This window comes from Dipteris shenzhenensis, chromosome 26 (assembly GCF_047967505.1).
Source record: "Dipteris shenzhenensis isolate YYH24624 ecotype China chromosome 26, Dip_SZ_1.0, whole genome shotgun sequence".
Taxonomy (NCBI): domain Eukaryota; kingdom Viridiplantae; phylum Streptophyta; class Polypodiopsida; order Gleicheniales; family Dipteridaceae; genus Dipteris; species Dipteris shenzhenensis.
The window spans coordinates 50,214,710-50,228,872 of record NC_141621.1 but is presented as its reverse complement, the minus strand read 5'-3'; the positions used below and the strand labels follow the sequence as shown (position 1 = coordinate 50,228,872).

General features: G+C 46.2%; 1 protein-coding gene across 1 annotated transcript in view; it reads right to left on the bottom strand.

Annotated features, from left to right (window-relative positions):
• LOC147885227 (zinc finger FYVE domain protein) overlaps positions 1 to 14,163 on the bottom strand; it is a 246,996-nt gene that overhangs the window by 41,678 nt on the left and 191,155 nt on the right. The window contains exons 28-30 of the mRNA XM_087397706.1: positions 1,535 to 1,900; positions 1,183 to 1,284; positions 870 to 1,013 (exon numbers count right to left, since the gene is read on the bottom strand). Of these exons, the coding sequence (XP_087253832.1) occupies positions 870 to 1,013; positions 1,183 to 1,284; positions 1,535 to 1,900 (612 nt within the window). The remainder of the gene's footprint in view (positions 1 to 869; positions 1,014 to 1,182; positions 1,285 to 1,534; positions 1,901 to 14,163) is intronic.

The window sequence follows — 14,163 nt, the reverse complement described above, 5'->3', positions numbered from 1 at the left end:
TGTGCTATGTATGTACATCCATTGTCTTTTGCAGTTAGTTGCTGCATTCAATTCATGCATTGTGGCCAGTAATCCGCAATTACATTGCAGCAACTCATTTATTTTCTGTGTGCATTTTTTATAGTTGTGAGAAAGTTCAAAGTAATAAAATTTTGAATGAACACTTGCTGTATGACAGCAAATGTTTGATGTTTATTAATTTTATATCATACACAATCTAGGATACATACTTCACATGCAAGATAGCATTTGCAATGGTTGAATGATCTCGTTCAAGAAAGAAATTCAATAATAATTTGGTCTCATATTCAAGTTTGGAACGTGTAAATTAGTTTAGAGACCAGTTTGTTGAATTTGTTGAGCAGCACATAAGTTATGGATCGAGCAAGTTACCCACATGTAATTGTTTCCTTGAACCTCACTAATAAGCTACACCCAATCATGCTTTGGCCCTGAACTCCTGCAAGGTGACTATCCATTTCATGAGTTGATCTGAAGGTTTCAACTTGTCTGTCACCAATTTTTGGGCTTCCCTCTCCACGAAAAAGATGACCTTCGATTTCAAGATCTAGTGTTGTAGCTTTTGCGTTGCATCAATGATTGATAACTGAAGGTATGCAATGGCAAATAGTAACTTTGACGTGCCCACACAATGCAGGGAAGGTTTTTATTAGGAAATGTATTTTCCAAGCTAGGACATCTGTAGGCTCTTTACTAAAACTCTCAGTATTATTTTGCTAAGACACCATGAGGACGATTGCCTCAAGGTTCTTGAACTTGAGTATCATACAAAAGATATCATACAAAAGATGTAGACATGTAAAAAGATTGCACACGAGTGGGTGCAATGAAACATACACCCTGCATACCTGCATTAATATGCGTGTAGAAAACTTTCTGAGTTCTTCCTCAGAAAACCTTTCAGATGGGCTCTTTCCACGAGCTGCCTTGGTAGTACTTTTTGGTACTTCAGTCAATTGTTGCCGGGCAAAAAAGCCGTCATCAAAATGCACCTGTCATAATTGAAAATGTCATAACAGTTCCTGTTTCTACAAGGGCATGCTCAAGAAGGGGAATGGAACTAGCAGATGAACGTTTGGTAAGTCCCATGAGCCATACAACAAAATTGATGGATGGATGACAAATTAATTGTTTTACATCTACATAGATATTGCAACTAACCTTGGCTCTCTCTAAATGGCGGAGAGCTTGCTCTTGGTTACTAGAATTCAGGAAAAGTTGAAGGCAGCAAAGGCCAGCAGCTACATGATCTTTCTTCAAAACCTACAAAATGTAGAAACAGTACAAACAGTCAATAATACCTCAGTGTCCTTCAAATTTTGGAACCTGACAAACAATATATATACACTTGCTTTCATATATAAGGAAAATATCAAACACACTCAAACAAAAATACAAGTGCTCAGGCACAATAATCTAGTACCAGCCATAATTGGTATCACATTGCATCTTAGTAACCCCCCCAAAATAAATAAATAGATGATGTAATAAGTGGTGTGCAAGGAATCCACACCTGGAAACGATATAGATGGTTAAAATGCCTGTGATTTTCACAGTAAGTGCACACTCGTGACAGAGCAGCAGCTGTATGCTGAGAGATAAGAGGATCCTGAGAGGCTGAACCGAGCTCTCTTGTAGCAATCACACGCTCAAGCACTGGCATAGCTCCATAAGCCACACAGAACTCGCATAAGTCATCAATGGAGCCACAATCTGTTGCCAACGGATCCGGTCTTTGTGGGGAGGATGTTGTTGTTTGTGTTGAAAAGCTAGAAGGCAGAGGAGGTGCAGGAACTGCCTTTGGAGGAAAAAAGAGTAAACATGCATCTGCATAATGACCATGCCTAAACATGAACGAAAGCAGGTCCTGCCGTGCATACTGCCCAAAAAAGCACAGACTGGCTGTTAGAACTGGCATACCTAACATTTCAGCCATTATAAAAACTAGTACCTCAATTCTACTCAGCTTTGTAATTAAATAAACCTGAAGGCAAGAAGATTCCAAAAGTCTCACACCTGCCACAGTCACACAGCTGCAATCTTTACATCCAATCCAAAGACAAATTGTCTTCCAGTCACTGGCAGTGACTGGTGGTACATTTCTTGGTGTTTTCTTTATAGTTGCTGGAAACATCAAAATAGGATCACAAAAGCATTTTTTGGAACCAGAAGCAGCTACACAGTAGTCAAGATAAGGATAGGGGCATCTATCCTTTGGTAGTATATATAGCGAATCAGACAGAGACACACAGAGAAAGGACCTCCGACAGAAAAAGCCCTCATATATGAAGAGACATGGAAGCTAGCTAGGAAAGGAATGGAAATATGGAACGCATAATGAAAGGCAGAATGGAAAGGAAAGAAAGTACAAGTGCAAGGCAATAACCAAAATACTCACAATGTATTGATAGCTTGATTTTGACTGTTGTAATAGACAATAGACAAGTACAACACTATATAGTGTGACACTAGACTCTAGAAAGTCACAATGTCTATGGGATATCTCCCAATATGACACGTGGCATGTCTAGGACTCACTAGACTATAAAACACCACCTAGAACACACATTTTTTACTCACTTTGGCTTCATATTCCAACACCCCCCCATGAAGGCAAGGTGAGAGACTACTGGAATGGAACCAATAACATAACATGACAATGATGGTCATTAAAACTGTGCATGCCGATCTAGAACTAGACATGGCTCCCACACAATCTCAGAGGCAAGTGAGCATGGCTCAGAGGCTAGTGGGCATAACATAGAAAAGCTCATCTAGTATGGCTCAGAGGCTCATCATGCATGGATGCATGATCAACTCAGAGGTCTAGGAGACCAATGCACCAACATTCTGGAACTCTCTAGCCAGGCCTGATAAACAAATAGACCTATCAATGCCAATACATGGCTCCCACAGTACATCCCCCCTTGGCTTCATAACAGGACATGTTAGGAAGCCACACACCAAAACAGGAAAACCAATACATCTTTTTAGGAGGACTATCCTAAGGCAGAGGACCTTTAGACTCAATGACAACCAAACACTCAGTTACATATCATTTTAGGGGGACTACCCAGGGCAGAGGACCCAAAATACATCAAGTTGTAGGAATAATAAAAATAGATCTCTTAGGAGTAAGAGATGTCCTCCAAGTAGCCACTGCACATGTGTGCATATCCCTGCCAGTCGATGATGATGTCGATGAAGCACTAGGCATGGATGCCCCAAAATATGTGTTGGTGAAGTCCATGGGGTAGCTACATGGAGCGGTTATGGCATGACTCTAAAATAGAAGATGGAGAGTCACCAAAAATTCGATGTAGAGGTTGGAGGAGCCACAAGGACTAGTGGAGTCACTCAATATGCAAGCCTTGCACCACGGGCAATCAAAGAAGTAATCAGAGAAGCCGGGAAGTAACCGTACCTCACATCAAGATCATTGCTCTTTATCTTCTTACTGCAAATTAGTGTGGAGTCTACACACCATTATAGAAGGCGGATGAGGTGTGCAATGTGGCAGCTTGAATGGCAAGAAGATAGAGCTTCGTGGGCAACAAGAGAAGCGTGAGCAGCAGGAGCAGCAGTGTGTGCAGCTAGAACCAGCGTGTGCAGCTAGATGGCGAGCAGAGAGGATAGCTACGTGGGCAGCAAGAGAAGCTGCGTGGGCAGCTATAGCTTAGCTTCATGGGCACCAATTGGAGCAGCAAAAGATGGAGTTGGAGATGAAGATAGTGACAGTAGGCTGGAAACTATCATCCCGTGAACTCAAGAACAAAATCCGCACGCAGGAATAATTTTCGTCACTTTTTCTGTATCTTTTCATAGAAAACTCAGATTGCAATGATGTAAAAACGAAAATTGTAGTACTCAAGGTCCTCTACAACTTTCATGAAGACACAAAGTCGTGATTCTGCTTCCAGATCCAGATAGAAGCGTCACATCGTCCGCAGGTCACAGAGAGAGCAACAGAAACAGCACCACTCTAGGACGTCTTTGTAGCTAAAGGAAGGAGAAGAGCTCACCAAGGAAAGGGAAGAGAGGTAGCAGAAGCTCAAGTTGGAGAAGACAACATTGGAGGAGAATCCCAATGTTGATGAAGCCTTCAATGGAGAGAAGTAGGGAAGGGGAGCTCCTCCAAGAGAAGAGAGGGCAGCTTCTCTTTCCGGCCACCCTCTACCTCATGGAGAAGCAAGGAGGAAGGGAAGGGCTAGGAAGGAAGGCTCTGATACCATATGAAGAGACATGGAAAATAGCTAGGAACGGAATGGAAATATGGAAAGCATAATGAAAGGAAGGATGGAAAGGAAAGAAAGTACAAGTGCAAGGCGATAACCAAAATACTCACAATGTATTGATAGCTTGATGTTGACTGTTGTAAGACAATAGACAAGTACAATACTATATAGTGTGACACTAGACTCTAGAAAGTCACAATGTCTATGGGATATCTCCCAATATGACACGTGGCATGTCTAGGACTCACTAGACTATAAAACACCACCTAGACCACCTAGAACACACATTTTTGACTCACTTTGGCTTCATATTCCAACAATATACCCCTCAATAGAACAACAAATCAGAGTGAAGCTGTCACGGGGATGTGATGGTGATGGTGAAGTGATTAAACTAACTGTCACTGAATTTGGCCTAGGGGTGCCAAGCTAGGGGCATTAGTTAATGTCCAAAGGGTACCTATGATTTCATGTGCAACAAGTCCAACTCCTAGTGCTATTAGAGTGGTTCTATTTTCTAAGGTCATTGGTTCCGTTCACTGGGGTCATGTTTTAAAAATTGACCCACTAGAGGTCCTATATACTAGGGTCATTGGTTTCAAGCATTAGGGTCATGAGTTCCAAAGTGCCCCCTAGGGGCATTAAAATCCCACGCCTTTTTTGCCATGTGTCTGTGCGTGGAGCTTGTGTGGCCTCTCTGCTTGCCTTATGGCACCTGTGTGTCACATCTGGAAGCACCTAGAAGGCCTTGGAGCCTTTCCCTTGCCTTCCTTGCTGTTCTGGGCCTTCTCCCCTACCAGAGGAGTCTTCTTCTAAAGATGGCGGATTTTTGCAGCTCCCCCCTTGCTGGCTGAGGCCATTTTCAAAGCTTTCTCCGTGACAAATCTCCTCCCCTTGGTGTTTCCTACTGCTGACATACTCCCTGGACCTGGGCGTCTTCATTCTGGGCCTTTTTTGAAGCTTTTCTCGACTTTCTTCGCGACAAAAGTTCTCCTTTTCTTTATCTGAGGCCATATCCTTGGATGCCTCACTCCTGGCTACTGTCTGGTGCAAGGCGCACTAAGTTTTGAGGTGTTTGTGGGCTGAAATCTCCATTCTGGTGGATGAATTCATGGCGGATTTGCTACAGCTTGCTGGACGCCCTCTTTTATGGTGAGGATGAGAGGGCGTGATCTCTTATGTTTTTGGGGTCATTCATAGAACATACTATAGAAAGAGCATGTAGAATGGGCAGTCAAGGACAGCTCCCTCCTACTAGAGTCTGCTATCTGCTGTTCAACCATCTTTTGAGGCTGTTTCGAGCTGAAACAGGCTCCTTTTGCTGGCCGAATTCTTGTCTTCTCCTTCTGCTTTATGCAACTGTCATTCTTGCTGAGTTTCTGCAAGGTTGGATGCCCTGCCATTGGCCCGGGAAAGGATTGGGGCACTGGTTGTGATACTCTCTTCCTAGTGGCGCAATGGCAAGCCTTGGGCTCAGTAATGGCTTTGATTTGTGTAGATGCATTGCTTGGCATGATGCTGGGTTGTTCTGCTTGTGATATGCATGGCTACTGAAGGGAACTAAGAGAATAGCGCTGGGAGTTGGTCACTTGCACAGCCACGGGTTGGCATTGTACTAGGTTGCACCTGCGGGTGAGTTCAAGAAGGGAGTCCCTTGTATTTGAACTAACCAGTGAATAAATAAATACCGCAAGGGATGCCAAGTGTTGGGGCCAATAGGTGTCACTGTGTATGCTATTGAGTAGGGGCATTCTAGCCTCCCTTGTTTTGTTTCATTTAGTGATACTATGTTGTGGAATTATATGGTCTGAGTATTGTGTTTGGGCAATGGTAATGGCACATGGTGGCTGTATTTTGGTATTGTGAGATAATAGAATAAGATATACTGCCCTTTGTCAGTCGAAGGCTGGTTATAGAAGCACAGCCTTGTTATGAGCCACGTATTCCAAAAAAGCAAATATGCCTTAAGAAATAAGGATACCTGCTCAGAGTTAGGCCACAATGGAAAAGATGGACAGAGTGACAATGCGTGACGATCAATTAGTAGCTAACACTCCCTGTTTCAATCAGGCTACATCTTCACAGATAGCATCTGATACTCAATACCTGCATGTAGCAAACGTAAGGTACACAACATATTTTTACTTAGGTAGACCTCAATGGTCAGGATCCAGAGAAGCCACTTGGTAAGAGGGTTACAGCGCTGCAGTTATAGCAATGCAAACACAGTCAGCAGCTTACCCCTGACGTACTGGCTGCACTGAGGAGGTAGCAATCCAAACCATAAGACATCCGACAGAGCTAATCCTAGCTCACGCCCGAACGATATACAAAGCAAAACAACTATCCATTTCTAATAAATAATTACTCTCATTCAACTGTTGAAATAATTAATGAGCTATCTTACTCTCTCGTTCACCATTCAATTTTTTGAAAAACTCATCCCTGTGGGCAAACTCCTGCTTGGGCCTAATGTTTAGACATTGCCAAAAAACTTATCTTCATTGCATAGCTCCCTAAGAGAGAGGTAGAAATCAGTCAAGGCTCAAGGCCCTTGTGAATGATACAAAATCCACTTCTAAGATCCTACTCAAAGCATAGGCAAACCCATTGAAGCTCCCTTGTGATAAAATATCTTGAAACCAAATTCTTGACCCACCTAGCCTTTGGACCCCCTAATGACAGGTTGTAAACATATTTCAGTGATGATCAAGTCCATGCGATAAAATAATATCTCAAGTGTACTTAAATTGAGCCACCCAAGCATCTCCCAAGGTTGGTGTGCAAGCATGAATGCGTCCAAAAAAGAAATCCTTCCAAGGTTCCTGCCCAGGCATGAGTCCCCTCACCACCACCTTACAAAGCAATGCCCTACACTGCAAGTCTGGGTCAATGATATTAAGGCCCCCTTCACATGTAGGGAGAATAATGGTCTCCCAGGCCACCCTCTCTGCAACACTTGCTGTGCCATCAAGTCCACTCCATAAAAAATTCTTCACTGGTCTAATAAGCTGAGTGATGCAATCCCTAGACCGGCACCAGCAAGAACACATAAACTAGGCAGTGGCCAAGAGAACCTGGTTCACTACCACAACTCTAGATGCAAGGTTGAGTTTGGAAGAGCTCCAGAAAAGGAGCTTTTTCCTTATACTTTATAGTACTGGGGCAAACTGCTGTGCTGGAGAGATGCCCAATCCTACCTGGCATCCCAAATACCTGATAGGAACACCCCTCTGAATCCAGGAAAAGCCAATGTCAACTCCCCAGCCTGGAGTGTCCTCATCACTAATCCAAAAGCCAAAGGATTTATGCCAGTTAATGTGTGCCCCTGCAGCTGAGCAAAAAATATCCAAGGCTGTCTGGAAAGAATCAAGTGACTGCGAAGAGGCCTCAATAAAAATAGCAGTGTCATCAGCCAACTCACAGTCAAGAAGCTTCTGCTCCTGTCTCAAGGGCAATCTCAACCCAAAAAGCTCAGCCTGAGATCTAAGGAAGATTCTACTCATAGCTTCTGCCACAAAAGGAAAGAGGAAGGGGGCTAAAGGGCATCCCTGACGAACTGATCTGGAAATCTGAAACCTGTCACCCCTTACCCCTCCAATCAAAACCTGGCTGTGGGCTGATCTGCAAAGGGAGGCCACCCCTCTAATCCAAGCATCTGAAAATCCAAACCGTAGAAGAGTGCCCTCAAGAAAACCCCAATCTACTCTGTCATAGGCTATCTCGAAGTCCAGGAGTAGAACTGCCAGCCTCTGCCCGCTCTCTGCATAGCCCACTCTGTGGCTTCCCAAAAGAAAAAGATATTATAAAAAATGCTCCTGCCATGCACAAAGCCTGTCTGAATATCATGGATGAGGTTTGGAAGAAGGGCTGTAAGCGGATGCTGATCGCCTTGGCAAGGATTTTGTAAAGAGTGCCCAAAAGAGTGATGGGTCTCCAATGGGATACAAAATTCCTGTTGCCACCTTTCGGGATAAGGTGAATGAGTCCCTCGGTCAGTGAGTCAGGCATCTCACTCGAATCCCAAATGCCCTGCAGGGCTGAAGCAATATGATCACCTATCATATCCCAAAAGGCTATAAAAAAAGGAGTAAGACCATCGGAACCAGGGCATTTGCCCTTATGAAGGGCGGAGAGAGCAGTCTTGAATTCTGTGTTGGTAAAGCATGCATCAAGTGAGCATAACATCTCTGGGGTGACCAACACAAGTAAACTCTGCCAAACTTCATCTCTAGCCAAATCTCTGGCATGTGTGTTAGGATCTGCGGAAAGTAGGGAGGCATAGAAAGCTGTCGCTAAGTGCATGACGGTCTCCGGATGGGACTGCAAAACGCTGTCAGAGTCAATAAGCTGCCTGACACTCTCTCTACTATGTCTGGGACCAAGTGTAGAGAAAAAAAGTTTATTGACTCTCCCTCCCATCTGTATCCAAAAGGACTCTCGTGCATGGAAGGCATACTCTGCTCTTTGATCAAGCAAAGTCTGCAAGTGAGCCCTTGCCGCAACAAGGCGCTCCTGTATCCAAGCATTTGATGGTCGTCTCTGCTCCTCCCTTTGTAAGACTGCCAACTGCCGGCGGATACCAATCTCCCGCCTGAGTATCTCACCTCGCCGAGCACTAGCAACGGAGTGATAATAGTCGCTGATACTGGCAAGAACTGTGGCCACATGTGAAGGACCGGCCACCCCCCTGCATGTGAGAAACCCAGATCTCCAACACTGCCTCTGTGAGAGTCTCATCCGTGTATAAGGCATCGGGGATCCCGATACTATGAGACCGTCCTCTCAGATGAGGCTCTGAGATGGACAAAACTACCGGAAAATGGTATGAAGTGGAAACACCAGGTGCAATGCAAACTGTCCCCCCTCTATCAAGAGCCCAATCACCCACATAGAATCTGTCAATCCGAGCATGGATAGGCATCTGCACCCTATGGTTCGACCAGGAAAACAAAAGTGACTGAGATTGAATATGAAATGCATCATCTGACAAAACATCTCTGCCACTAAACCTGAACAAGAAGGCATCCCAGGCTGCTCTCTCGAGGGAGTGGATACCACCTTCTCTACCCCCTTTCTCATCAGAAGGTGCCTCAACCATGTTGAAGTCACCTCCAATAATCCACGAATCCACAACGTCAGCCCACGAGAGCAACTCTTTCCAAAACATAACACGGTCCCCTCTGTTGTTCGGGGCATAGAGGTTGAGGAAACCAACCTTACGTCCGTCAATCAGAAGTAAAACCCACTGGGCCCTGGAGGGGGTTATGGTATCGTGTCCAATGACCAGAGGGAGAATAGAATCAGAAACTGAAATGCATGTACCTCCTCTGGTTCCCAAGGCAGGAAGCCAAAAAGTCCGGCCTGAGAGCAGCTTACCTGACTTGGAGCAATCTCTGACATCCAGTTTGTGTTTCTGAAGAAAAAGAATGTCTAGAGCAATCTCTGACATCCAGTTTGTGTTTCTGAAGAAAAAGAATGTCTAGGGAACCACCTGAAACACGTAGATGGAGCTAATTCCTGATCAGCTGTCTGCGACGGCGATGAGGGATGCCGCCCAATCCCTGTATATTCCAACTGGCTATCCTCATCGGCGGGAGGAAGTGGGTTGGAATACCTTACCCGACCTGGTGGCGGAAAAAGAAACCTCTACTGGAGCTAACCTCCTGCCATACACACGAGGTCCAAGGGGAGGAGAGTCCACAGGTGAGAGAGAGAAGGATCTCTCAAAAGGGATGCCGATAACTGGCTCTCCAAAAGTGGAGGGTACAAAATCATCATCTGGGAGGTTAGAGAGGTCCTCCAGAGCGAAAAAGGAGTTCCGCTGAGCCAGTCCTGGGGAGGGGGTACGAAGGATTCCTACCAAAGCAGGAAGAGAATGTAAGACCCCCTTCCCTCTGTTCAAAGAGGGAGGCACCTGTATTGGATCCTGATCAAAAAGTGCTACGGACAAGGTGCCAACAACTTGGGCTGCTGAGGAAGGTACAGCCTGATCCAAGGGTGGAGTCGAACAAGGCTCTTGAACACTAGTCTCCTCTCGAGGCTCCAAGGGGGTAGCCTCCGAAGAGGTGGATGTGTGAACTGAAGTAGAGGGCCTAACCGCGACTGGAACCCACCGTGGGCTAGAGGTGGTGCCGGGTGCAGAAGGGACTCGAGTAGCCCTAGGAGGGGGGGGAGCCTGTGTCTGAGGCCGTGCCTGTGGAATGGTAGGTCCTGCTCCTGCTCTCTGTCGTAAGCTAGTACGAGCTGGTTGCTTTTTGGGCCTCTTTTTCTACTTTGGGCAATCTCTGGCGAAGTACCTTGAGGATCTGCAAATCCTGCACTGGTCCTGCCGACCTGAAACCTCAAATCTCTGGCGGAAGAAAGACCCATCGAGTCGCTGTAGCATGATGTGGTCATCTGAAATATTGGGGTCCTGGGCAATGACCCTAACCCTGGGTACCCAATCCATCCTGACCGCCTTAGCAGCCAAAGAGGGCTCGCCAGGAAGAGGGGGGATCTCTGCTACCACACCAAACCTCTCGCCAATAACTGAAAGAAACCGGTGATAAATTGAGAGGAGACCAGGGAACCTAATGAAAACAAAAACTCCCTGCTTGTCCTCTTCAACTGGGTCAAATCCCAGTTGAAAAGGAAACAAAAAAATCTTCCTGTAGCCTAGAAGTAGAAACCCGGCATGTAGCAAGTCTCTCGTGACGTCCGGGGAATCTAGGCACACCTGAAAGAAACCTCATCCCAACAAACGAACATCCTTAAGGTGGGGGGCAAGCTCCCGAGGAAGCACCGTAAGCATCCAATCTCTAGCTTGTGACCTGGAGGGGTGGGAGCCATGAATGCGTGCGAAGAGAGTCGTGGAACACTCACGCTCCAAATCCTTTTGCAACTGCTGCAGCTCGTCTTTTGAGAAAGTGACAGTTCTCGCGTCCGGTGTGAGCGGAGACAGATTGACTGAATGGGAACCCATTCGTCAATCGAGGTGTGTTGGCCGATTCAAACACAAAAAATAAATAACTCCGTCTGCTTTCCTGAAACCCAGGAGACCCCTATAAGAGAATAGGGGTACTCCAGATGAAGGAGAGGGTGAAGGAAGAAGGGAGAGAGAAGAAGAAGCCAGGAAGGAGGAGTCAGCAAGGGGGCAGCAAGGAGGAGGAAGGGAGAGGAGGGGAGGATAGAGGAGAGGAGGAGTGTATGAGAGGGGGAGGAGAGGAGGAAGGAGGAGAGGATTAGTGGAGGAGAGGAGGGGGGAGGAGAGGGGAGGAGAGGGGGCCGGGAAGGGGAGGCAAAGAGAGAGGGGGGGGGGGGGAAGCAAGGAAGAGCAGGGGGGGAGGGGCGGGGGCGGGGGGGGGGGGGTCGTGCAGGCAGCAGCGCAGGGGGGGCCGTGCAGGGAGGCAGCAGCACGCGGGGGGGGAGTAGGCTGCAGCGGGGGGAAGCAGCAGCAGGCGCGGGGGGAGCAGCAGCAGGCATGGGGTGGAGCAGGCTGCAGCGGAGGGGGGGGAGCAGGCTGCAGCAGGTAGGGAGGGAGGGGCAGCGCGCAGGGGAGAGGGCAGCGCGCGGGGGAAGAAGGGGAGAGGGGGGGAGAGGAGGGGGCAGCGAGGAGGGAAGGGAGGGGGCAGCGAGGAGGGGAGCAGGGGGCAGCGAGGAGCAGCAGCTCTAAGAAAAGCTGTTGCGGACCTTCCTAATCTTGTTATAATCAATGTATAAATTCTATAAAAAAGGGATTATATGAGATCAATTGTAAGGAAGTCACAGTTTGACTCCTTTGCATAGAGCTTATCTTGCCTTAGAAGATGCACAACAATCCAAGGCTGATGTTCATTCTCTTCTACTTTGTACATTAGTAGACCATCTAGAAAGCATAAAACCCTGACGATCATAGTTTGACACGTGGCAAGGTGGGCCACATCTCCACCACCTAGCCACCCATGAGAGTGCCCAATACCCCAACATGGATCCAAGGATATGGGCCTCCTTTCCTTGAGCCAAGGCTTCCTCCTTACAAGCCACCATTGCATTTCAAATTATTATCCTTGGGCTTGTCCATGTGGCAGCTCCACGTGTGGATTGCTCAACACCATGCTTCAGCACCCCTCCTCAAGCCATGTATGGTCTTGAGGGTGTCCACATGAGGAGCTAAGTACCCTCCTCCTTGTGACCATGTGTGACATGTGGGGTTCCTCTCTCCAGCCTCTGCTGCCAATGAGGCTGCCTGCCAATGACGCTGCCGTCCTCTGATGACAGTGTTGCTGCCTCTCCTCTGATGCCTGCCCTGTTTGCCAACCTCTCTGCTCTTTATGTGCGTATATGTGATCTTGTTGTTCGACCTGTCGCCCTCTTATGTCTGGTGCCCTGCTACCCTTTTATATCTGGAACTATGCCTGCAGTCGTAGTCTTATTGTACGCCCCGGTGCTCTCTTATGTCTGGACATGTAGTCTACTAACTGTCCACACCCACTACTGCCAGTCAGATTTCCATCTGGCCCACACCCGTGCCCACCACCGCCATTTCCACTTGTGTGCAGGTATCTCTGCCCCTCTACGCGGGCGCTGCCACCCTGCACAGCCTTCTATAGTACATCTACTCTATTGATGTTTCACAGTGATGTGCGGCCGCAATAGTCGCGTGCTTCACTTCTGTGTTGCCTGCGTCCTCTTCCATGTGTAGGTGTGCTGCCAGCCAGGATCGTTGCAACCACCTAAGATCACTCTGTCGCTACCATATCTTTATCTTGCAGTGGGTCAGAGCAATACTCTGATATCATGCAAGAACCCGACGAATTGTGGTTCAATACATGGTGGTGTGGGTCGCATTTAAGATCCCATCCAAAATAAGTCTAAGGATATCAACCTCCTCATTTTCCTTGCAAGCCCACATTGCATGTGATTATTATCCTTTGGGCTTGTCCATGTGGCATCCCCAAATGTGCCTTGCTCAACACCATGCTTCAACAGAAAGACTACACCATACTTTCCCAAACAAGTACGAACAAAGCATTTATTATTTGCTACAAAGCCAACGGAACATTAGTTAACCCAAAGGGCATCATCAAAAATTCATAATGATATATTTGGAATCCTGTCTTGCGTATGTGCTCAACTTTAAATCTGGTTTGATGATTTCATGATCTTAAATCAGGATAGGTGAAATACTTTAGTCCTTGTAACCCATTCACGAGCCCATCCATTCAAGGCGACGGGTGTTTATTGTTGACATACACTCCAATCTTTCTTTTTGGATAGAAGAATGGGTGCCACACTTGGTTGAATATGTTCCATCCTTAAATATTCTTGAAGCTGTCTGGCAATCTTGTTCTCTTCCTTCCAGCTAAAGCTATATGGTTGCAGTGAGACTAGCTTGCTTCCAAGAAGTAATTTAATCTCATGGTTTACTAAACTCATAGGATGATGACCGTAAGATAACTCTTGAGGGAAATACATCAGTACATTCTACTTTGATTCTTTGAGTGCCAACTTTTCACACGATTTACTATTACATTCTAGACTTATCAATTCTAAAATTTGAAGAAAGGACTGAAACTTCGCCAACTTTTTGAAGATCATTAAAATTACTTGCATTAACATACAAAGGAAGACAATAGCGTACCTCATAATACTCTGAATCCACAAGCATCGTATTTATTTCCTCGAGTTAAAAAAGTAGATGACGAAGTTTCTATTGTCCCCATACAAAACAATGGGCTAACCACCATGTACAAGATATATGGCATGCATGATAATCCATCTAGAAAGTCTTATTGTTATTTAGAAAACAAAGGCATCCCAAGAGAGAGATCTACCCAATCAAGATTCAAAATATTTCTTTAAGTCAAGCTCTAAACACAGAGCAATTCTATCCCACCTTTCTATATCTGGTCCCTTAGCCAAGTTGACCAAGTCGGAAGCCCGAGTC